The following is a 25,776-nucleotide window of genomic DNA, read 5'->3' as shown; positions in this document are numbered from 1 at the left end:
CGTAATAAAAGCTGTCAAACAAATGTAGTGGAGTAAAATTACCAAAATGGCAAGTACCTCAAAATTGTAAAAGAAAAGCTCAGATGTTTCAAAGTTTGCAGAAATATTTACAGATGGATATAAAGAATATTGAAGTGTAATTCTTTATGTTCAGACATTATTGAAAATGTTAAAGCTGTCAATTAAAAGTTTATGCTCAAGTGTTAACAAATACATGACAGTATTTTTTACTTTTAGTGCACTGCAATTGTACTTTTAACCCTACCACATAAATCAATATCATGAGGTATGATTTGCTAATTTCTATAATTTAGCAAATCACTAAACTGTTGGATTCTGGATGTAAGGAAAGAAATGCTTATAATTCACAGTCTTCTCTGATTGGTTGGAAAGCCGAGCCTCATTTGGAACGGAAAATCTGCACCAGTTGTTGAACAGTGAGTCTGACTCCACTTTCGAATGTGTTCTGAGCATATTTCTGCCTGAGCGGTCAGATACAAAATCTGCACACTGTAACTTTAATCTAAAAACAACGAATCGCAGTTGGCGAGTCGTGTTGCGTGTGCGCAGGACCCGGATGACGCTGGCCTCCATCTTTACTCCATCCCAGCGCATCGCTGCCGGTGGGGCGGATCACCACTTAGTTGGTTTCTAGGAACTGCCGACAGACTTGGCACACCATCGTGTTTTTCCACCAGATATTTGCCAGTTTGATCAGTTCGCTACTCTATCTCCACCTCGATTCACAATGGGAGAACGAGATGACCTAGTTTATCAGGCAAAGCTTGCCGAGCAGGCAGAGCGATATGACGGTAAGCCATACTTTGTGGGCTGGCTCGTAGTGAGACATGTTCGCCGCTTGGATTTTTTTTTTTTTCTGCGAGCTAACGTTAGCAGCAGATAGCTCGGTGCTAACAAGAGAGCGAGAGCTAACGCTAACGCAGCTACGATCACCGTCTTTCAGCTAGCTAGTCATTGACATGGCATGGGCCTTCCTGTAATGAAAAGATAACGCGACACTAAACCACAGGCCCTTGTCTTGGGGTCTCTGTGTTTTATGGGATATGTACAAATCTGACAGACCGTAGCTAACGTTAGCGAAGGGGCTACAACAAAATGGCGGATTACTGGAGCGTGTGCTGTCAGGAGATACCTCCCCTGCACCATGCTAGCTAACTATAGTTAGCTTAACGCTTGAGCTACTGGTACCGTTAGCTCTTTTAAAAGAGACCCGTTGTCACTGTGACTTTGAAACTATAACATCGCACCAATATTCTTGTTTGTGCCATTCTGCTTTCGATGCTAGACAACTTCAACATTAGCTAGATGTTAGCTAGCCAAATTGCAAGGTTGGCCACTGCCTGGGAGTGGGAGGACAGCTGTTCATTTGGTGGGGTGTTCCCTTGCAAATAGGCTACACGGATCGATTGGCGAGAATGACTATCTTCTTTTCTCTGACCCACTCCTGTCACACTGTCATACCATTACAGGCCTGGTAGAGGCTGTTTTTAGACGGCTGGCTTTGCAACCGGTCATACGTTGCCAAGTAACGTTAAGTGAATGTGCCATGACTCATTCACGAGATTTGAACTGCGTGCATTTACAGGGTGATTTATTGTTTACCGGCTAAATGCTAACCTCACGAGGATTTGGTGGAAATCGTCGTATTATTCAGCTGTACGCTGAAATGTCAACATTTATAAGATTTCCAAAGCGATTCATAGATCAGCTTGGTACATTATCTCTTTATTACATCAGCGACTGTCTTGGATTTAAAGGAAATCCAGTCTCCACTTTTTAACCATTTAACCACTAAGTCATCATTTTCCCACGTTTATACCCTGCTACCTTTCATTAGTGGTGTACAGTTCCAGTATACTTTCACTTAAAGTATATAACACATCATTGAAAGTGAATAAGTGATTTTTGTTAACTGGAATGGTGCCAGTGTATAGGTGGAGTCTTAGCATGTGCATTAAACGCTGTCATGTCAGTTGAGGCAGTACTGTATGTTCTGTAAGCTGTAGATTATTACCTCATATCAGAACTCTTCATTCATAATGCATATTCCTGCCCAATCCAAAAAGACTTCTGAAGCAGATTTAATTGGCATGCTCTTGGTGTTTCCCTGAACATGTCAGAATCCATATTTGCCACCTAGTTTTAATGTACAAGTCATGCAATCTCTCGAATGGTTAGACTGTTTAACTCACATAAGAGTGAAGGTTGTTTGGTGTTCTCTGCAATGGCGATAAAATATGTATACGTAAAATATAAATGTTTTTAAATAAGTCTGTGTCTTCAACAGAGATGGTGGTGTCAATGAAGAAGGTGGCAGGCATGAATGTGGAGCTCACAGTGGAGGAGAGGAACTTGCTATCAGTGGCCTACAAGAATGTCATTGGAGCTCGAAGAGCCTCCTGGAGGATAATCAGCAGTATCGAACAGAGGGAAGAGAACAAGGGTGGAGAAGAGAAACTGAAGATGATCCGGGAATACAGGCAAATGGTATGGCACTTATGTCACGTAAATAAGTCGCAGTTGTTTGTAGATGGTCTGTCAGGAGCACTTACATGATTCACAATGTCCTTTTTTTTCCCTAGAGTTTTGTCTTTTCAAAGCATCATGCATTTGCTTTGCTAATGTGAAATCACTTGCTCATAAATAATAATACTATGAGCAGCTATCGAACAGACTGCATCTGAGTCATAGTTGGCAAGTCCTGCACTCTCTTGCTTTTATGAAGGGAAATGAGAGCCGGCTATTATGGGAGAGGCCAGAGTTTGTCAGAGAGATGGGAGAGGCAGTTAGGCCGCAGTCAGTGATCTAATGGGATTTGAAGATGGGTAAATCTGTGTTGCACCTACACTTTGTTAGCGGTTCTCTTCTAGGGTGACACATTTTCGTCAGTCTTTACTATACCACCTGGTGAGCATTTAACAGCACGTAAATTGGACTTATTAATAAATGAAGCTAATAGCAGACCACAAGACATTTATTAGATTGGGACTTAAAGTGCCAGACACAGTCCAAAATCTTCGTGCCAAATAATCTAATATTACTGATTGGACTGTAATTGATTTTTTTTTTTTTTTTTTTTTGGTGACAGGTTGAGAAGGAGCTGAAGTCAATCTGTGGTGATATTCTGGATGCACTGGAAAGGCACCTACTCCCCTCTGCTGGGATGGGAGAGTCAAAGGTCTTCTACAACAAAATGTAAGAGCTTTAGGGTCCAAATGAATAGATGAATAAATAACATTTGTTATAGTTTTTACAGAATACTGAATCCACTGAGGGGTTTGTTTTTTGTTTGTGTGGGTTTTTTTTGTTGATTTTAGGCAAATTTAAAGATGCACATTTTGACATGAATGTTTTTAATGTATGAAGTTTAGGCATATGTATGAAGTTAAACATCTGGCCCCATCAAAACCATCTAGTGCAGCAATGTATTTGTAAAATATTTGTACACAACTGAAAGTCAGTTTTGATTTCTCCAAATGCAGGAAGGGTGACTACCACAGGTACCTGGCAGAATTTGCCACTGGCAATGACAGAAAGGAGGCAGCAGAGAACAGCTTGGTGGCCTACAAAACTGCTACTGATCTAGCAATGTCGGAGCTGCCTCCCACACACCCCATCCGCCTTGGCCTTGCCCTCAACTTTTCCGTCTTCTATTACGAGATCCTCAACTCGCCTGACCGTGCTTGCAGGTCAGTGTTTCTTCAATACATAGTCTCTAGGCTGTTTAATTTTTATCTGTATCAAGGGTGATCTTTACGTTTACATCAAAATGTGATCACGAGATGTTTAGAAAGGATCTAAAGTGTAAAAGCTTGGTCAACGAAGAGCCTAGGAACCATCTCGTTTTCAGTCTGCCTTCACTAATCCTCCCGACTGCCATGCAAAACTAGACATTCTCATTTGCCCTACTATGCCCATTGTTCTTATCAGTAAGGCTGAAACTTTAAACCTGTTGTTCTTTTAAAACAATGGGCTTGTGCTACTTACAAAATTAATCAGAACTATATATCTCTTGAATATGTGATCCTTTCAACATAAGTGGGCATGTGTTTACTCAGGTTGGCAAAGGCTGCATTTGATGACGCAATTGCAGAACTGGACACACTGAGTGAAGAAAGCTACAAGGACTCCACACTTATCATGCAGTTGTTACGTGACAACCTGACACTATGGACTTCAGATATGCAGGGAGAAGGTAAGACACTCATGGTGTACATTTACAATATTTTTGTAGGACATTGTACTCACTAACATTTTCCTGAACTAGCATTATCTACCCTTTCTCTTATTAATGTATTTGTCCAGAACTGCAGATTGATAACTAACTCATACCTCCCTCATGTCCTTTTTCCCACCTACCATCTTTTACACGGCTTGATGAATATTCTAAGCAGCAACACCCAAATTACTGATGTGTAAAATTGTGCTTTTATATCTGGAAAATCTACGTGATAAGTAGTACTGTCATCAGATTTCATGACATTATTTACAAGTAAACATACTCTAACAAGTGCAGCAGCTCTGAATGGGAGCTTAAATTTGCCATGTTTACCAAACCTGTCTGTCCCTTTTTATTCTGCTGGTGCTCTGTGCACAGTCTTTGTCTCTGACCTGTCTGTTGAAACGGCTTTGTTTACTGGACCCCAGGACAATTTCAGCAATTAGTCTCAAGTAATTGTAATTTCTCGTGTTACCTCGTTATATGTGTCCTTTTGAGCTACATAGCACCAGCAAAAATGTATAAGTGCCGTGTGTTTGAGTCGACGGTCGAGCAGTTTCCAATGGAAATATTTTTCATGATCAGTATTGCAACTTTTGTTTTTAATTAAATAAATAAACTGGAACTAGTATATGATACAACTGCATATAAGACAGTTGTTTGACGAATGCTCTGAATATTGTCGTTTTTCCCCCATTTTAGCTACACTTGCCAATTTTTTCCAAAATAAACATTATCTCTACTAGAGATGGTTGTCTTTATAGTCAATTTCATTAGACAAAATGGTTCGTCTTGCATTGTCAAAAATTAAAAAGAATTTGTCAAGCCCTTTTTGATTCGTTCTTTCACCCCCCGCTCGTTCCAGTAATTGCATTTACTGTGTTGCGCAGCGTCCTCTAGCACCTATTTATCAGTGACTCATCATCAACTCTCTCTTGTCTTTTTTTCTCATTCCCTCTGCTGTAGAGTCCTAAAGGAAACAGACTATTCATTTCCCATGTTAACTGTACTTTGTAAGTGTTGCTCACCCAAGCCTTGCTGTGTGTGTGGCTGCCTTGTTTTTAATGTCAACACTAACACACTCATGGTTTCATAATTCAGTCCACTCACCTGTTGCTTTGTCACTCTTTGTTTTTTGTAATTCCACCCAACTGTCTTGTCAGCTGAGCTTAAAGTTTTTATATATATATATATATATATATATATATATATATATATATATATATATATATAAAAACCTTTTTAAAAAGAAATGGCCCCTGTAATGTAAAAAGTTGCTGTCTCTCGTGACACGGGGACACAAAACTGTACTGGCAGCAGTTCACAGATTCCCCACCCGGAGGCTTTTTAGAGAGGCTTGCCTTTCTAACCAGTCAGAAAATGGCAAACCCTGTGTGCGGATGTGCAAGGGCACCGTGGTTGTACCTATGAGATGCCACAGTCATCAGTATCATTATTTGATGCTCTGGTTAGATTGATTTCAAATCTCATGCCAGCTTGACTCCTAAAGGCTGCATACTGTAGCTTCAATGTCTACAATTAGCTCCTTGTTAAACCTGTATGTGCTGCAAGTAGAGGTTTCATTAATGTGCTCAGCATGCTGGACCTCTGACACGCTGTACAATTCAGTTAATGATTTTAACGAATCCAGCAGCTGGTTACAAAAAATCACTGGGCTTCCTTCACTAAGAATGAGTTGAAATGGTCACATGTGTATGCTTGTCAAAAGCTCAACTGACTTGAAGCACTGAGTTGTTACAAGTGCAGCTTCACTGAACACTTGTAATAGTCAACATTTGAGTACAGCATGTATTTTGAAAGATGTTCAAAGTAGATATTTAAGTATTTTTACAAATTTAGAGGAAAGAAAGTCCAGTAGCATGTCACTTAAAACCTATGAGTGTTTGTCCTACACAGAGAAATTTGTTTTCCTTGAGGACAGTTTCTCAAGTCCCTGTACATTACCAGAGTATTTCTGTTTTTTGCTACTTCTTTCTACTACTAATTTTGTTTACATGTTATAATAATAATAATAATTATTATTATTATTATAAACCTGTTTATTTACTTTTCTAATTACGATGTCTAATAACATCAACAACCTATGATCATTTTATATAAGATGCATGCATTGTCCACAAAAGTTTCACTTTTAATAAAGCAGTTTGATTAAATTTCCGTATTTGTAGTGCTTTTAATCTGCCTTCCAATCCCAAGTGATATGCATTCTTACAAAAATTATTCAAAACAAGCTGATGAATAATAACAGTTTATGAAACAAGTGACATTTTATTTTATTAACTTAAAACCTAGTTATTGATAGAAATCAGTTGTTGAGATTGACAATTTGCAAATGAAACCTCCATAGCAGTATAGGATGCAACCAGAATGTCCACCTCAACAAGCCACATCAGTATAAGGCCAACTCCATAAAGATATCAATATACTTTGTAAATGTATTTACAGTAAAAGATCAGAGTAATCCATCACCCTTCATTTAGCCAGTCACATAAAATAACCTCCTCCTATAGCAAAGATGGTTTAGCAAAGGCCTCCATTGACAGCAAGCTGAAGAAGAGGGGAAGAAAAAAAACAAATTGCTGAACTAGTGACTAGCTCCCACTATTTTTTCACTTTTTACTGAGTGTTCTAGTGTGAAGTGGAAAATAATGGTGCTATTTTGTTTTATTATCAATTTTCAAACAAAATTTTAAATTCAAGCTCTCTGAATTCCGCTTTTTTTTTTTTTTCTGTACCGATTGTTAGTGCCATTGAAGAAACAAACCTCTTTTTCTTAACTTATTTCTTTGCCTCATATTTGAATACACAGTCATAACTAAGACTATTGTGATGTTTTTTTTTTCTACCAGGTGAAGAACAGAACAAAGAAGCACTGCAAGATGTTGAGGATGAGGCCCAGTGAGACTATGCCACCAACAGCCAACAACTTGAGACCCTCCCCACACCTTCTCCTCACACTCCTCGTCCCTCCACCTTCTTCCCTCCCCGCCCCCCTCCAAATCCATTTCCCTTCCTTTAAGTCACCTCCTTCTTCCTCCTCCTTTTCCTTTTTTCCACCTCTGCAGCTCCACGACCCAGCAGGGCCACAGAGTTTAAACAAGTTTTATTTTTCTCTTCTTTTTTTATTTTTATATTAGCCCTTACACCATTCAAGTAAATACCACTTAATTGAAAGAGGAAATACAATCTTAGGCAAAGAGAGTCCCTGGATTTTTTTTTTTTTTTTTTTTTTTTTTTTTTTTTTTTTTTTCATTTTCATTCTGGTACAAGCAGTTCTGAAATGTTCTTTGTTTTCATTATTGTATTTTTTGTTTGCTTTTTCCTCAATATTTTTATCAGTTGCTGGATGTTTTGAATTTTTTTTTTCTTAATGTAATTACAGAAATTAACTTTTATTACTGATAATGTTAGTTATGGGAGCTGTTTTATCTCTGTTTTTAGTGAAATGACATGCAAATCATTTTACCTTTTTATGAGCAATTTGGAAAAGTACAACTGCCCTTTTTGTTAACTTAGGTTTTCAGAGGAAGTTGGCAAAATTCGTGATATCCACGTGGGGCAAAGTCTTGCTTATCTTTTACACAATAGTGATTCTGTTGTTTTGTAGTTGTCCTTGGACTGTACTTTGTGCTGAAATACTGTAACTGTGCACACACATGCTGAATCTCTGAAGGTTGACTTATGGCTAACTGGTGGTTTTGATTAAATTAAAAAGACTTGGGAGATTTCCTGTGTAAAAGAGAAGTTGTTCTGGCCCCGCTCCTCAACAAAGCTTCCAAAAATCAAGATGGTCAGTGCTTGCGTGAGTTAACATATTCTATTCTGCTGCTTCTCCCTTACTTTTTACTAAAGTTCCTCTGGGTTCAGAGGATTTCTTTCTTTTGCTTTTTTCCTTAGTTTTTCTTTTATTTTCGCTTCATTATGTGTAACTTGGAGCTGATTTGTACTACTGGATATCTGACTGGAGCCACAGACAGGGAATCTGTATTGTTCTTACTGAAACACAGCATGGAATTAACATTAAACAATCTAAATTAAACATTACAAACTGAGTGACCTTGTTATTTATTTGTCTACAGGCAGTTTACATCTGTGTTGAGTATTAATTTTAGATTCAGAAATCCAGTGTACTGTATTTTATTTTTTTTATTTTTTTTAAACCGCCTAGCCAGATGAACAGTAGCAGTGTTGTCACGGCCACACAGCAGATGTTACTTCTTGAGTCAGAGTTGGCAACTGTAAGCGTGATCATAAATTTATATGTTCTATTTATAGTGTTTGAAAGACAAATGCAATCTTAATGCTTTTGGTTTTGCTGTGATGGTCCAGCTGAGGCTTTTGCTGTTTCTGAGCTGCTGAGACAAGCAACGATCAGAACTCTGAGGTCTATACCAGAGCTAATGCATTATAACATCATTATAACATGTTTTTGGAAACCACATTTCACTGAGCATTGTCCCATGTTGGCAAAACTGTGACTGTGAGTTTGTTATCAATTGACAAGAGTCGTCACAAAAGGAGGCCTCACATAGAATTAGATTCCAAAAAGCTGTTCATTAACTCAAAACTCCCAAGAAGTGTTAAATAAAGCATGAGTCAGTAAGGAATGGGGTGTAGAGATTATTGAACATATGGTGAGTTTTGTGTTAAAATGTTCAGCAAACAAAGAGGAAGGCTAGAGGGGATGTCAGACTCCTGGGAGAAAGACAACCCAAAGGGCTATACACTTAGAACAAACTCCACCTACCAGCTATCTCCAGAGAAAAACACGGCAGAGCACTGGGTGTAGCCCTACCAGGAGAGGGTTGTCACAATGAAAGTTTTTTTTTTTATGGATGTTGAATTATTTCTTCTGTATTATGCAATGTAGTTTATAAACATAAAAAAAACATTAGACACAAGATCAAAACAGAGTAAAACTGCTCTAAGCTCTATATAGACTGTGTGGTCCAAAACATAAGAATTTTTCAAATGCAATTTGATGAGCTTAAAACAAAACCCAAAATAAAAAAGTGAAGCAAGTGTGTAAGATTGAATTATATTTATACATTATGGAAACAATCAACATGACTGAAATTAAATTTAACTTTTTAAACATTTTTATGTGGTTATAGTTAAGAGTAAATGTAATGTGTTAACAGCTAAATGATAATTCCTCGGTAACATTTAGTTGTCCCACTACACATGAAAACCCCAAATGAAAAATGTCATGTTAGATTTCAACGACAATAAATTACATTTAAAATTGGGTCTGGATCTCTGAAGGTTGAGTCATGTGAACTGGTCTTCTATCTTCTTGGTTGTAAATGTTGTGCTAGTCATCCAAGCTGGTTCAGGTAACTCTTAGACTTTCAGACATTTTTCAGACATCCTTTCACAAAAACATAGTTGGTGTGGACAAAGCCTACACACTGATGTCATATGCCTGAAAACAATGACACCGATATTCGATACGTAAATTTAAAAATGTGTCTATCTTTTTGGAAGCAGTCGTACACATTCATTTTGAGTGGATCATGAGGGTTTAACCTTTTGCCTCCTTAGTTTCAGTTTCTTGTAACTGCTGTAGCAGTTGCCGCCTATTCTACTGTTACATCCCCCATAATAACAGCCTGAGCTCAGTGCCTCGCCTAAATTTAGAATCACAGGTGAAAGTGGAGGAGCCTGAGAGACTCACATCACTGACAGCACACTAATGGTCACACTCACAGCAACTTCCTGCAGTGTGAGCACCCGCAGCTTTTTGCATCTCCAGCTGAGGAGACACCAATCAGAACATCTGATCAGGATCCGTCCCGGTGACTTCATGATCTTTTAGCTCTCTTTCAGCTCTGACAGGTAAATAACCAGTCCATGTCTTTCCTCGTCAAATCTGTTGCCACCTTCTCTGCTTTTCTGACAAAAGCTGCATAATGTTTCTTCTGCTGTTACAGAAAAAGAAAAGCTGGAAGGATCAACACTACAGGTACAAATACGATACTTAGTCGTCTGTATATACATTATACAGGCTTTACCCCTTTGTATTATTTATTGTGATTAATATTAACACTATTGCCCCTACTTACTTAGTATTCTGTAAATGTGGTGGCGTGGTAGCTCAATGGGTAGAGCAGCAGGAAAGCATGCAGAATTCGCTGCATCTACCAGGCCTACCCACCAGGTCTGTCCCTGAGTGAGACACTCAGCCCTAGCTCCCCGGGCACATTCTACTTTTACACTGTTATGATTTCTCTATTCTTAAACTGTAACTGTCACAAAGCTGATAATTCTACTCTCTTTTTATGATTGAGATCGAAGTGGGTAGTGGAGTGGTACTGGAATGCATTATATTAAGAGCTGGTTCGAATGTTTTTGCAAGCTTATTTAATGTCAATGAGGGGGACTTCTTATAATAAAGAGTAAAATGCAATCAACAAATAAATGATGAAATAATGTAGGTCAAGAACAGACCGCTGCAACTTTAAAGGCCTAAGCATCCATCCATTCATGATCTAAATTGCTTATCCTGTTAAAGGTCCCAGCTGTCACTGGGTATGAGGTGGGGGGACCACCTCCATTTTGACCACCTGAACAGGTTACCAGTCCATCACAGGGTCATAAAAAGAGACAGGCAACCATTCACTCACATTCACACGTACAGTCAATTTAGAGTCACCGATGCATGTCTCTGGACTGTGGAAGAAAAGTACAGTGGCTGAAGGAAACAAAATATCATAATGCAAAAATGTTATACATCTCTAAAAAGATACATGATGCTGATATTTTTTTGTTTACATAAATAACATTTCAAAATCTTTACTTTTACATGTACCAGAGCATCGCCATCCCACAGCCTCCTTCTCTTACACAGTCAATAGAGGAAAATCCCCCCTCTGACTCGATGTTTTGCGGTAGCTCCTTTGGTGCCCTCTGCAGGCCACATGTGATGCACAAGGAGCAGCTCCATACATATCACTTTACTTTGCTGCTGCCAAAAGAGGCATTGGTGTGATTTACTCTGCTAGTAGTAAATTTTTGTTTTATCCATAAGTTACAGTGACTATTTGATACTTTGGGGCCAATGTTGACATGGGAGCACAAATTATATTAAAAGACTATGCAGTACATTATATATAGCTATAAAATACAGTGCAGAGTCATTTGTGCATGTGGTAAATGCCATTTTGCTCACATGCTGCAGAATCAGTTCTGTCAATCATTTTAAACTAAATAGCTGTCACACTAAAAAACACTCATGAGCTTCATGGAGAGACGTGTTTACAGCCAGGTTGCCATAGCAACTTATGGGTTTCTCCTCCACTAAGCAATCTGTTGTAACATGAAACCTCAAGATGGCAGCAAGTTCCAGCTAATGTGAAAATTACATCACTCACCCTGAATTATATACCATCTTTCCACAGGAGACAGTAGTGCATGTGCTGTTAGGAAACATACAGAACACCATGTTAACTTTCTATGCATTATATCTGAGGACACTGTTCTCCAGAGGGTGTGTTCTGGGTGTAGAATCAATGGCCCCCTTTTCGACATCTGCAGTCTAATCGGCATCCTCTCGCTCCCCTGCCTTCCTGTGGAAACTGGAAATTGCAGCAGCGTTCTGTTGTCAGAGCAAGATTGCTGCTGGCAGAGTGGGACCCAGGGAACAAACATCAATGAAATATTATGAACTTCCTCTTATGCTGCACAGATAGCAGTTATAAATAGACTGAGTTATTTTCAGGCAACACTTGTGAGATTTACTTAGCCCTGGTCCGCTCTGGTCTGAGCTGAGCCCCTATGTGGGATCTGGTTACAGGACTGTACCAAAAAAATACAACAGAATGAACATATGAGCTGCAGCTCACTCCCACCCTTCAAATTGCCATGAAGTGTTCATGGGCCTTTACCCATGGAGTGGATGTAAATGAAGGATGTGTTACAGTGTCATGATCAGCAGGCATCATGCACCCACAGTCCAGCTCTCTGTAGCAAAGTCATTCAAGGAAATGTGTGAAACGAATAATTAGCTACATTGTTAAAAATCATCTAGTGTATCGTTGTCGTTCATCAAAGTGGTAACGGATGTACTGCAACTTGCCATGACGGTCAGGATTTGGTTCTCAACCATTTTGTGCCTGATTCATCTGACACAACCTGTCATGTTCAAAATGTGTTGGTTTAAAGTGAGATAACACTGCTATTACATATATTTTTGAAATAACTTATAGAGCTAACCAGTATTCTGGGTATTACTTCGTTATTGTTGAAAAGTAAAAACAAAAAAACCTTCTAACTAAACTAAAAATGAGCACATGGATGCCCAAAGAACACCAGCTGCAATATAATCTTGTTAAATAACAGCCTGTTGCACACATTAAATATTGCTTTAATGCAAATTTGTTATGTTTTATTTTTGTTAAGATTTAGTTTTTAATGGTGGTAAAACAATGACCAATAGTTATTTCAGCTTTTCATACTTGTAGTTAACAAGGAATATAGGCATTAGCAGGTATTTTTGGTGGAGATTCTACCTCCTCAGGTGCTTTTCCTGAGATTCCTTCCATTTTTTCCCACTAAAAGGATTTAAAGAGATTCTGATTAAAGCACAGAGGCTGCTGTTGTTGTCCAGACTGTAACCTTTACTGATAAATGGTAACTTTGTTATTTAGGAATTGTGCTATATAATTAACACTTGATTTGATCTTATACCACTTTACAACCATGTGCTCACTTGTTACCTAGTTTTCATGCTCTCTCGATCCCCTCAAGCGATCACCAGCAACAAGGTGTCATAACTGACTGAAATAATCAACAGCTCTTATTTTTTCATTTAGTTAGTTAAATACTTGCTTGTCACAACAGAAATGTATCATAAGCCACAAAATTAGCCTCCAAGTTATTCATATCCATCCATATTTACCATAATGCTTATAATAAAATTAAAGGCAGTGTAATATTTATTGTTTTCACAGCTGTTGGCGTGTGTGACACTGTGTCACGTTGATCCCTGAGCTGCCTATGTCATCTCATCATGACTCATCCACTGAAGCAAAGGAAACATGGTGACACACACTCAACCATGTCCATGTACAGAATATTCCTTTGTAAAGCAGCTCTAAAAGTGGCATCTGTTGTTTAACACTGTAACCTCTGACACGCAGTGTTTCTCCACAGGAAACAAAAGCAAAGGAAATGTAGTCTCTACAGTTTTAACAGACGGAATGATGATGACAGGTAAATCAAGTGTTTTCACCACCACTCCGTGGTTGTTCAGCATTCGCATTCCTCCTCAATAACGTTCTTTGGCTTAAGGGGGCCTGGTGACTCATTGGTAGAGCACTGGGTTGTGATGCAGAAGGCCGAGTGTTCAAATCCCACCCCACCAGGTGTGGCCCCACCCAACCACCAAGGTCCACCTTGGTGCCAGTCCCAAGCCCGGATAAAAATGAGAGGGTTGCGTCATGAAGGGCGTATGGTGTAAAAATCGACATGTGGATGGAAAATCGACTCGTGGAACACGTTCCGCTGTGGCGACCCCTGACAGTAGTTGTGTCTGCAACAGTACATATGTATCTACAGCTCTAGAAACTACAACAATATGTGTTTTCAGCTATGGATAAATTATGCAAAAAATGTTGTTACTTATTACTTTTATTTACCTATTACTTATTTGTTGCAGTCACTGTGTCGCTTTATTTCACTTTCATTCTGCCTTAAAAACAATTGCATATCACAACTGCAAGCGTGCGTCTTTTTTTATCATTTTAAAATAGAACTGGGCAGATCCTTGTCTGCTCCAAGGCTTCGGAGTATGTGAATGTGTTTGCGTGTGTATGTGTGTGTCAAGGCCAAGGGTTTCCTGTTGATGCCAGGCTGTCAGGAATGCACCCAACTGGGGTCAGAGGTCAAAGGATATGCATCCCTGTCATTTCCACTCTCTCACCAGCAGCCTGTAATGCCCCTTCTCACAAAACAAATACTGCACTAAGCTCACACTGAATGAAACACATAGAATATGCAAGTCCAAGCAATGCATCCTTTTTTTTTTTTTTTTTTTTACAAGGATTTAGCTTATGTAGTGGCATTTGGAGGGCACTTTTGTGGTCTTTGTTTGCCCTTGAAGCCAGCAGGGAGAGAGTAGCCCCTCCTGCTTCCCCCTGAGTCCCCCTATGCAGCATGACCCTCTCTTGGATATCATAGCTCAAAATTGGAGCCCCATTCAACAACTGTCTTTTATTTAACTTCCTTATTGTGTGGTTAAGACAAATTTCACCCCACAAACTATGATGAAATGCTCTAACAATCCACATTACATGACAGTTAGCAAACAGGAATGAAGGCAGCAATCTAGAGTCACATGGGTATGGAAGGTCGGCCAAATACCAGAATAATATGTCACAAAGAAAGAAATGTAACACAACACAATCACATTATGATCTTAACACTAGAAACCACCTTTCCATCAATATGTTTTGTGTTTATGTGTCATTGTTTATGTTAAGTGCCAGAAGCCAAGTTAGTCTAGACCTCACAGACAGGAAACACAAGTCCTTCACTTGGCGTTAGAAAGCATGTACACATGCACATGCCTGCCTCTTGCTCATATATCTTAAGTGAAAAAATAAGTGACCTCATCATACACACATAAACACACTTTTAAACACTTCTATACATCACATACAAACTCAGTTGGCTGGGTGGGTACTGAGAATGTCTAAGACAGGATGCTGGGTTTAGAAGGAAACCCTGATCAGACCAGTTGTGTGTGTGTGTGTGTGTGTATGTTTGTGTAATTTTTCAGCAGTACAATCCATTATTTTATTTAAAGGGGAAATAACAGGATTGCGTGTACCTCAGTTGTTACTTCTGCAGTAGCCACTGATGGTGAGTGTAAAGCAGGTAAAACTTAATTGCTTCCTGAAAATAACTAATAAAATGTTTGCCAAAACAAAGGGTAAAGTAGATAGTGCTGAAAGAACAGTTGAAACAGATAACTTACTAGTGATAGAACAAATAAAAGTAGTGAATGTTTTGTTAAAATAGATGGCTTAAAGTAATTTTAATAGTCAAAATTATTAGCTTAAAGTAGAGAAAAAAAGGCCTCAAATATATAACTAACTGAAAACAATGGACAAATAGTGAAAAGTACAGAAGCAGTGGCTAAGTAGTAAGTAAAATGCATTCAAAATGTAGTAGAAATAATGCAAACACATTTAAATAAAGGATGGTGAGCTTAAAGCAAGTGGGTAAATGGTAAAAATTTAAAAGTAAAGCACGAGTAATAGCTAAATAGTAAAAGAATGGTAAATATGGTAAATCGCTAAGTTAAAAAGCTAAAAGTTTGAATAAATAGTTTAAATGTTGGCTAAATGTTATAAATAAACCATTCAAATAGTTATGTAGATTAAAATATTTCCCAACAGGTTGGGAACCACTGACTTAGACTAACGGAGGAAAACTCCCTTTATTCGTTTTTTGTGGTTTAAAAGAAAAAAGACAAACAATTCCCCAGCTATGACTTTACATAGAAACCACAGCACGATACAGGCCAGTAGTTTCACTCAGGACACAAATGTGTTCATGACTCTCTGTGAGCACACGCACTCTCGAGTAAGACAAAAGACACATATCCTCTTCATGTGACATCCACCTCGAGCCAGGCTAACTCCATATCCTCCCCATGATCCCTGAGCCAGAGAGGCAACATCCTTTGGCTGCAGTGAGGGAAAGCTGGCGTCACTGTGACTCGCCGCTCTGCAACAGGTAACACCCCAGCTTCAAATCTCTGCACTCCGGCGATGTATAATTTAGGATTTGGTTAAACAGATTACTATAAAGAGTAAGAAATCTACTAAGTTTATGTTTTCTATTACCTGGGAAGGTCTTAGGTGCACAGGATTTGCCAACAAACCTGAGGAGAGAGAGATAATACTTTTCCTCAAATGCTGCCATAGTGAAAAAGGATTAGCAAGCACAGAAGAAGACGGAATCATTTTAAACAAGACAACAGGAAAAGAAGAGAAAAAGGGGAGTGATGATGGAGCTGAGGATCCAGCTGATCCCAACAGGGGAAATCATCCTTCCTCCAGGGAAGAATGGAGAAAACTACTGCCACAGCTGCAAGGTCAGTTCACATGCTGTGGTCAGGTCCGAGGCCAGATCTGGAGTCTGATTTTTCCACTTTTCCTTCATTCCAGTGGGTTTTAATGTAGCTCTAGTGGGAAGAAATAGATGCTGACACAGCTGAGGTTATAGGGTTCAGCACACACACGGATGATGTTGAGAAACATTAACATATTTTACAAACTGTAAATTGCTTCAGAATGTGACCGTCATGTAATTTACATTGACAAATTCAAAAAGCTGTGGTTATTTGGCATTAAGCAGTGCGCTCAGAATTATAAAGAAGCATTATTCATCGTTAATTATACAAAACGGGCTGCCTCTGTGGAAAATGTAATGTGAATACTTGGTTGACATGAATAGGATATGATTTAGATTAAGTTTAGTCTATGTAAAATGCCACTAATCTGTCAAGCTTTATATAGAGCAGATAAAAACTTGGTTTTTCAACTGTAATGCTCGTAGTACTTTCCAGATTAAATATGTTGACCTTGAAACAATTAATTTATGGACCTATACAGTTGCTCTTCCTTATTATTTTTACTGATACTTAAAATACACAGCGAGAGATTTAGGTGCAACTAAATTTGATAGTGGAACATTAAATCCAAACACCAGCTGCAAAAGTCAGGTTATTGTTTTAAGTGCCACAGAATAAATCGACATAATTACAGAGATTTTGGGTTAGTCGTAATATTTTTACTGAGGCAACTGCAGCATCAAAGCGCCAGAATCCAAAGCAGCCCCACAGACTGCTGCATGTCTAAGCTGCAATGATCGATCTTTCTACATTAACAATAACTAGCACATATTTGGTTACAATGCCTCCTAGTGATGAACACGCAGAGAATTATAAGCTCTGCAGATCTGCTGCTGAGTGTGAGGCCTGAAACATTGTTGTTGGTTCACTTTAACCTATGTCATTAGCGTTGTTTCAAGCAGCAAGCATAAACTAATGGATGCTGATGGACATAAATCCAAATGAATGCTAAAGCAACTTTTACTAACAACTTTGTCAGCTTGTGAGGTGATAACATCTGGATGTTGCATTCATGGCTTGTTTCTGCTCCTCTAAGTGGCAGTAACTTTATTACAGGTTATGACACAGTCACAGACCAAATCGGCTACAAGATGTCTCCCACAGTACTTGATTTAAAAAGCTGGTACTTTGGTACAAATGGGTTCAAGAGACGTGCACTGTTTTATTAGCTGCCACCATAATGACAACAACACTTCCGGGGGTCCCCGAAAACAAACAAACAAACAAATAAACAAATAAATAAACCTAAATAAAACAGAGAAATGCATACCCATTTATGTGTAACATTAAACAAGTCAATGTGATCACAATGCTATTAAATGCAGTATTCAACAGAATAAATACTAATCTTATAATAATTAAAGTAACAGGATAATAACAATATATGTTACAATATAATATAATTCTATACTGTAAATATTGTTTATTAAACTCATTAAGTGTAATTATGTCACTGCAGTGGCAGCTTTACATAGAACAGTTTTGCTTAAAGCGTTAGTGCGAAGAACAGCAACTTTATCCATAATCACTTGTCTAGTTTTGTAACAATGTTCATTCCTCAGAAAAGCACATTTACAAGGTAGTCAGGGTCAAATGAAATGAACCATACACACTTATATCTAAATACATTGAGGCCTCTTCACCCTTTTTACCTCTGTAAAGAAAGCACTGCCTGGTGTTTTATGTGGATTTGTTGTTTCCTTGTTCAGATGCAGTTTTGCCTTATAATGATGGTTCTGTGAAGGAAATAACAGACAAATGGCTGTAAAACAGCTTGGCATGTGTCATGTTATTGTGTTATGTAGGAGAGCAGTAATAAAGACAGCTCCTTTCTGATAACTCTAGCATCTGTGGAACGCAGGGGAGTGGGCAATCCTCCCATGTTCCATTTTGAACACTTTAGCATGGCCTGACGCTGGATTACCGTTTGTAGTAAGAGCAATCTTGTGTGCTTAACGCAGCCTGTGTGCTGGTCACCGATGACTGGGGAGGTGAGGAATGTACTGTAGCCTGGATGAGAGGAAACGACAAAGACATTCCAGTACGCAGCTAAATTATTCCCCCTTCCCACATTCCTGTGAGGTCAAGTCACCTCACTGAATGTGACTGAAAGGTGTGTGTGTGTGTCTGTGTGCGTGTGTGTGTGTGTGGAGCCCAAAAGGTATTTTCCTTGTATTTTGGCCGGTCACAACCTCTAGGGGCTTTTTAGGAGTAAGACTTGGTTTTAGGTTAGAGTTAGAATTAGGTTTAGGTCGGGGGGGGGGGGGGGGGGGGGCATTAGGGGCTAGGGAATGCATGTCCCCACAAAAGACAGAAGTCAAATTGCTCATATGGACAATTTAGCAGTACATTTCTGTCAAGCTGAATCCTTGCCCTGCATTGCAATATCACTCCCAGAAATTTTGTGAACATTGAAACTTGGTGGCGTTTTGGTAAGTGAAACCAGGAAAGAATGGTGGCACTATTGTGGCTCTGAGTCAAAATAAAAGATTATGTGTGTGTGGCAGTGTTTTGCCAGTGTTTCCTGGTTTTATGGTTCCTCAGAAGTGCAGTGGGGAGGGTAAAGGTTTGGCAGTGGAGGTGGGGTGAGTGTCATGACCAGTCTTTCCTAACATTGCCTTTTCAACAGGATACCAGCAATGTGTGTGTGTGTGTGTGTGTGTGTGTGTGTGTTTATACCTCGGGATGTGGGTTGTTTGAGGCTGAATCGATCACTCCCTCCTCTGGCAGTGCAGCCATATTACAGTTTGGGCATTGAGGTCACCTTCACGTGGGGACAGCACATATGGTAATAATGTCTGAAATGATTAACACCCTATTGCAGAGTATGTTCTGTGTTATGTTTTCGACATACCAGGCACTGCGGACTGCCAACTATCAGAAACCCATATGTGTAGGTCCCTGTCTTTTGGGTTTTTTCAGAAAAATGTTTCAAACAAATGCCAATTGAATAACAAGGACTCGTTACAAAATAAAGAATAACTAAACTCGGCATTAAAAACAGTTGGCAAATATAAAAGTGCACAATATCGACTCAGCCTCACTTTATGATCTCATCGTTTACCTTACGTGAATTCTAGGGTGTGAATGAATGGTAAAAGAGAGGCTGTTTCACAAGCTGGGTCTCAGGACAACTCAGAAAATCCAGCAGGGATCTTATGGAGGGAGGTGTTTCTACACTACTGCTATAGAGATTTGTGTAAGGACATAAAAGTTATTGGTGATAAACATGTTCAGCTCACAGTTGCAAACTGTTGCCGCATCAGAGTCGCATTAAATGTGACTGACTGATCCAGGGAGGAGCTGCAGTGGCGCCTTTATCGACAGCAGAGGGAATGAGAACTCTTTACGATTGATATAAGCAGTTATGATGCAGCCACAGCAGTTTAATTGTGCTGTGTTGTAATTTTCCAGCTGCATTAAACTGGGTACAGCTCTTAGTACAGGAGACTGATTCAGACTGACCATATTCAGTTCAAACATTTGGTTATGTAATAATATTTTTGCGTGATGCGTCATTAAGATGTAGACGTTGGTATAATTTTCGTTTTGTTTTCGAATATAATTATGGAATTTGTTCTCTACATGTGCTGATTGGTTCAGGTTTCTAACTTGCGCTCACTGTGTCCAATGAGTATTAAAGCTAAATGTTGGAATTGCAGTCATTCTGATATTTCGCTGTTATTATCACTCAGTGTTATTACAAAGTTCAGTATATTATTCCACATTAGCCTTAGGAAAATGGGCTTTGATCGGGTCCATGTATTTTTGTCCACTGAAACATAACATAGCTAAAGCGCTGCAGAGGTGCTCGCCGAGAGTGTTTGCAGAGCAAACAAATGAGACGAAGATCCCAGCTTGGCTAAAATAAACCACAGCCTATCACTCACCCGGGAGCTGTGTGATGGTTCATGGTGAACTTCCTGGTATTACAAGGCAGGGCTGCCCCTCAGTGAAAGGAAGGGCTAAATTACCACTTCACTCCAACAGAGGGTTTAGGGTCTTCCCAAAAACACCGCACAGGGTTTTTCATATTAACACCCTATCCTTTCGTCTCATCATCGAGATATTAATAACTAGTGAAAGGAACTGTACCAGAACGAGGAGATGGAGTCTGCTGAGGCTGCGGTTTGGGGGCAGCCACAGTTGTAGCAGAGCCCACGGTGAAACTGGGAGTGCTGGTGTTTGACTGGGAGTGGTGGGAGGATCCGGAGGACCCGGCAGGACCTGCACACTGAGCTGAACGACACTCACCGTTACACACCGGCCACTCAGGGGACAGGGCAGACAATCTCACAGCGGAGGGACTGAGACAAGTTTTTTTCCAGCAGTCAGACTGGACGACAGGGACTGAGCCAAAAGGACAGTACTTCACTTTTTATCCTCGGCTCCTTTACGGTATGTGTTAATGTTGAGATTGTACAAATGAACTAACTAACTGTAACTACAGTGCCCCGCAGTCTTTAAAGTGAGCTTGCTAACCTCTCACTGTCGTTTAACTAATGTTAGTTAGCCAACCTAACTAGCTTTACTGTTGTGACATTTGGGAAATGTCGGCAGCGTGATTTCGGACGTAGCAGCATGCTTGAATGAGTGGGCCGGTAATGTGTGCCATATGGCGAAAGCGCTAAGCCAAACTCCGTTCAAAAATGTGGCAATTTGACGCTGCCAAGCCCGTTGGCAGCTGGCTTACACGGTAAAGGATACGTTAAGACCTCAGACAAATCAGAGAAAACCAATGATCAATTCTGCACCTTCAAATAGGAACTTGTCCTCATTTTGACTCATTTTAAGCGTGTAAGATCCGACCTGACGGTCAGTACTCTACAGGTTTCCACTATCACATTCGCGGCGCAGTAGGCTAGCGTGTTGTGAAGGCACCTTCTTTAAATACAGCGTTGCAAACTTTTTGTTAACATTACAACACGATTTCAGATTGTATGAATGTGTACGGTGTAGGTTTTAGTCGGTTGTAAATCAAAGAAAACTAAACCCAATGTTCAGTCTTTTTTTTTTTTTTTTTTTTTTTACAGAGTTTGGTTAAACGTCATCTACTGTACGTGTCACTTACGAGGGCTTGTGACGCCGGAGCCTTCGCTTTCTGACGTTCACTGACTGCAGTGCTGTGAACTTTGAACCGCGTACTGATTTAACGTTTAGCTTACAGCTTCAAACACTTCAGGCTGTGATGGTCTGTTTATAGACAGGCTCCAGACAGGGACAGATTAAGACAGTTCATTATATCGAACTTCACAGCCTCTCACTTCTGAATGCAGACGTGCTATGTATCCCAGTCTGGAGGGAGTGGGGAATTATCAATGATATTAATTCCTAACATGATTGGTGTTTTTCCTGAAATAAGTCTAGTGTCAAAACCTTGTTGGTCACATGAAAGTGCATATTACTGTGTGGCTGCCAGTAGCTGGCCGGACTCCAGCTGTCTATGTCTGGGTGAGAAAGTGTCTCAGCAGGTGAGCAAGGCTTTGTCAACAAGTCTGTCCACCTGTTAATGCCCACCTGTGGTTTGGACACAGGATAAACATAGGCATGGCATACAGTGCAACCTCTTCATGGAAAAACATAACATGCAAGGTGGTGGAAACCATTTAAAGAAAAGGATCCAAGTGGGATGCTCTAGCTGCAAAAAATACTAAATAGAGGCTGTAACTGATTAACTTTAAAATGAAAAAATATACATATGAATGAACAACAAGGGAAAATATGCAGACATGGCATTGGACATCAACTTTTCATCTTGGTTGTTATGTGAGCAAGTGTTGCTTTTGAGTTTATTTTCAGCTTATATTGAGAGAGGGTCATTATTGACCCAGCTGGACAGGAAAGGTGAAAAAGCCTCGGATTGTACACGAGGAAGATGCAGCTGTAGATTGAATCTAGAGGACAGGAGTGTGGAAAAATGAGTCAGCAAAGGCGGGATATTCCTTGGGGGTCAAGCTGCTTAGAACAGCTGACCTACTTTAGGGTCACCTGGAGGCCAAGACCTCCCAGCCTCCCAGCGTTCACTGGCTGCATGCAGCTGCCTGTCGTTCTGCTGTAAGTGTGGTGTGAGCTTCTTTAAAAGACAGTATCGGAGGTGATTGGGTTTGAAACAGGCCTCAAGGGTAACACAGACAGCTGCGTTGCATTGGGCCACACAGAACGTTAACTTTCACCTATAATTTGTACATGTAGGTCTCATTTAAGAAGAGCTGTGGCTTTTTAAATTAAATGTGCAGAATGTTTAGCCTGCATAATTCACACAATGATCCAATCTGGCCCCAAATGCAGAGCTATGTGCTGTTTGCTGTCGATATGTTTTTCCAAAGCAGATCAATGTGTTGCATGCTGTATTCCCTGGTGAGATTGATTTAGCTGCTGTTGCTGTTCGATTTGCTTGGTGCAGTTGCTTTAAGGGACATTCTTTCCATCAGTGCTGTGCTTCAGAGTGTTTTTTAAACGTGGCTTGTTGGGCTGGGTTTTTGGTGATATTTCTGTTTTGTGGCTGTGACAGAGTTGAGGTCAAAGTGGGGTTGGGTAGTTTGGGGTTAGAATGAACATTTTCTCCAAAAGTCTGCCTACTTCTTCTTGGTAAGGCATTTGTCTCTTTGGCTTTAAATGCTTATGTAAGCACAAACAAAAGAGAAGGAGTTCTGAAATTGTATTGTATGTTGTTTAGATGTTTAAGGTAATGTTGATCAGTTAGCCTCATGAACATCTTTTGCCAACAATTTCATTTATTGAAAGAGATTCTAAGGTTTCACTAGCTTAGGGGAAAGTTCATTTATTGGCCCTGGCTTGTTTTTCGACTTTTTATCTAATCAAATACCAGTCTAACTTTGCCCCCATTGTTATGGTACTCAGAACATTCCTTCATCGCAGATTCCTTATCTTTCTCGCCCCATAATTTAAGGTATTTCACAAGTTCACTACTTTAAATGAAATCAAATGTGCTGGAGGATCTAAAGAACACTTTCATGGACTCAATGCACTCATATTTAGGAAACCACTTATTTCTTTTTCAGCAAATGTAGTAACTGGTGTTGACAAGATGAAGGTTTTCCTGTACATGTAGTTTATGTCGGTTGAATCCTGGGAGGAACTTGTAGGATACACCTGACTGCCTGGCTGTTAGCCAGACATTACCTTCACCTCTGCAACTGGAAAGGCTCTCACGCATGCACTCACAAATGTATGGTTTTGAACCATGTTGTAGGAATTGCTCAGTAAGGTGTTATTTCCACTTCTGAAGGAAATGTACACAGCATATGAATGAATGAAATGTGAAAAACACTGGCAGGGATTGCAGGCGGCTCCTTCTAGTTGATTGAGCCACATGTATATAGGGGATTTAAATTTGGGCATACTTTTTAGTGAGCAAGAAATTACAAGTTGCTTTGCTTTGTTTGCTTTGTTATCTTTGGAATCTTGGGGAATTATTGAAGAAATTGTGAACTGTCAAAATTTGAAGCCCTAGCAATGCCACTGGCAGACACATCATGTTATCATCATGCTGTTTTTCTGTCCTCTGCATATAAAGCATTAAACTCATGTAGTAAATCAGTAAACAAAGACTGCAGCCATCAGCTTATCACCTGTTTTGTTTCAGGTTCATTCATGTGAGATAATTAACCTGCTCTCTGCTTTAGTTTCTGCAGGATTCAAGACAGTCCTGATTGGCTCCTGATCGTAACTTAAATTCATTACAATATATTTGCATAAAGTTTAGCTTTCTTCAACTTTTTTTTGTAATGTTTGGTTTTGTCTGAGTCTCACGCAGCAGCGTATACTGAGTGACTAAACCACTGGGTTTCCATTAACAATGAATGGCAGCTTTCATTGCCCAAGGCATTTGTTATCAGCAGGGCGAAAGTACCATAAATGAGCTTTAGAGGTGGTAGGTTGAATTCCGTTACCTTTAAACATACCCAGCCCAGCTATTTCTTTTATTTGTCTGTCTTTATGCCAAGCTAACTAAGATGGTTAGCACAAAGTCAGTACGTGCGTTGCTCCTTTAAGATTAAATAGTGCATTTTCATAGCAGAATTGATGGAGCTGGAACATGATACAATGCTTGACAATTAACGCTGACTTTTACAGTTGCATGTATATGTTCGGTACAGGGTTTTACAGCTGTTCCCTGTTAAACACATTAAAGCATGCATGCCTAGTTTAAAACTTAGCACCTATGGCTACAGTATGAAAACCAAGCATGTCCAGTTCCTTGGACACATTGCTTTGATAACTTTAAGCCCAGATATCACTATAGTAAGTCAAAAATAGAAGTGATAAGGTCATAATGCAGGCGCAGACTCCAGTTCAAAGTGGATTAATGGCCTTTGTACTTATTTCTTTAGACATGTTGGCCAACTTTAGCTACTGAGGGACAAATAAGGTTTCTTGTTCCAAGGCTTGAGATAATGGATATTTAAATTAAGTAAACTGGAAAATTATCATGCTGTAGTTGGAGGACAAGAGAGAGTAAATTTGTTGTTTTTGTCTTTTCCTTAGTTGTAGAACAAAGAAGCGTCAGTTTAGTTTCTTTTTTCTCAGGGCTTTTGGAACAGTATAGTTAACAGTTTCTCATCCTTTTGTTATATGTATCACATTAAAAATTAGTTGTATTGGGCCGTGAAATTAAAACTTGTTTGGTATTTAACAAACGTGTCAGCAAACGGATATTTGCTTTTTAAACTCAAAATAGAGCAAACATTAGGTTATCATTGAGTGAATAAAATGAGTGTTTGTATGTAGGTTTGTAGGCAATTTATGTGTAACAAAAGAGCTGTAAAGTCAATTATGGCACTGAAAGTAGCTGAAGTGTGGGATTGAGGTGAACATGTCACCTGCTTTGAACTAAAACAAAATTAGTTCTGTTCAAATATCTAAACTAAGATTTCGACAGTTGTGTATTGTGTTGTCATTCAAAGATGTGACACCTGCAAAAGTTTAGAGGTGTTAGTTGACGTGTAAATATTAAAAAGAGAAATGTCCTTTTTAGAAAATTGTTAAAGCTGTAAAAATATCAAAGAAGAACTAAAAGATTGAAGCAGTTCAAGCTGATTGTGTATGTGTGAGGAGCAAAAGTAGTTGAAGTTACAGCCAAAGATGCGCTGTGAGCAGTGGCATTTGATGTGTAAACTCTGTACGCTATAGGCTGTGCCCTTTTAAAATCCAAATTAAATAGATTTATTTAGGTACAATATCTCTCTTAACTGTTTGTGGTTTATGTGTTTCTGCATTAGCTTTTTGCTTTGTGATTTAGGTGCCACAGATGCCAGGGGTGTTTTGGAAATTTGGCAGAAACACTAAAGTAAAATAAGGGTTCAGTAAAGTGGAAGTAATGAGGGTATATGTCTAGCAGTGAGTCAGATGT

At 39.4% G+C, this 25,776-nt stretch overlaps 2 protein-coding genes across 4 annotated transcripts in view; both read left to right on the top strand.

Annotated features, from left to right (window-relative positions):
- The first annotated feature begins 592 nt into the window (after positions 1 to 592).
- On the top strand, positions 593 to 8,313 carry ywhae1 (tyrosine 3-monooxygenase/tryptophan 5-monooxygenase activation protein, epsilon polypeptide 1). Of its 2 annotated transcripts, XM_067507733.1 has the most exons (7): positions 593 to 812; positions 2,309 to 2,508; positions 3,110 to 3,216; positions 3,504 to 3,710; positions 4,080 to 4,216; positions 5,207 to 5,253; positions 7,111 to 8,313. In XM_067507733.1, exons 1-6 carry the CDS (start codon positions 749 to 751, stop codon positions 5,212 to 5,214), a joined length of 723 nt encoding a protein of 240 aa, XP_067363834.1. In that variant the 5' UTR covers positions 593 to 748; the 3' UTR covers positions 5,215 to 5,253; positions 7,111 to 8,313. The 2 variants fall into 2 exon arrangements, with proteins under 2 accessions (XP_067363834.1, XP_067363833.1); XM_067507732.1 differs by lacking the exon at positions 5,207 to 5,253 and having other exon boundaries at positions 595 to 812.
- Positions 8,314 to 15,872: 7,559 nt separating this feature from the next.
- The window catches only part of LOC137128758 (unconventional myosin-Ic-like), a 49,889-nt gene continuing 39,985 nt past the window's right edge, over positions 15,873 to 25,776 (top strand). The window contains exons 1-2 of one of the 2 annotated variants that reach the window (XM_067507248.1): positions 15,873 to 16,003; positions 16,122 to 16,364. In XM_067507248.1, coding sequence (XP_067363349.1) covers positions 16,275 to 16,364 — 90 coding nt within the window. In that variant the 5' untranslated portion in view covers positions 15,873 to 16,003; positions 16,122 to 16,274. Of the gene's footprint in view, positions 16,004 to 16,121; positions 16,365 to 20,357; positions 20,802 to 25,776 lie in introns of those variants that run through there. The other variant, XM_067507250.1, reaches the window with a different exon arrangement.

The sequence above is a fragment of the Channa argus genome, chromosome 6 (assembly GCF_033026475.1).
Source record: "Channa argus isolate prfri chromosome 6, Channa argus male v1.0, whole genome shotgun sequence".
Classification (NCBI taxonomy): Eukaryota; Metazoa; Chordata; class Actinopteri; order Anabantiformes; family Channidae; genus Channa; species Channa argus.
The sequence above is the reverse complement of the archived record's forward strand: the minus strand, read 5'-3'. Positions and strand labels throughout refer to the sequence as shown.

Bases quoted from the DNA above. Each gene is read 5' to 3' on its own strand.
- ywhae1 (XM_067507732.1), top strand. From the start codon at position 749: ATGGGAGAACGAGATGACCTAGTTTATCAGGCAAAGCTTGCCGAGCAG. The intron at 3,217-3,503 runs GTAAGAGCTTTA...CTCCAAATGCAG, and splicing joins AAGGTCTTCTACAACAAAAT to GAAGGGTGACTACCACAGGT. The intron at 3,711-4,079 runs GTCAGTGTTTCT...GTGTTTACTCAG, and splicing joins TCGCCTGACCGTGCTTGCAG to GTTGGCAAAGGCTGCATTTG.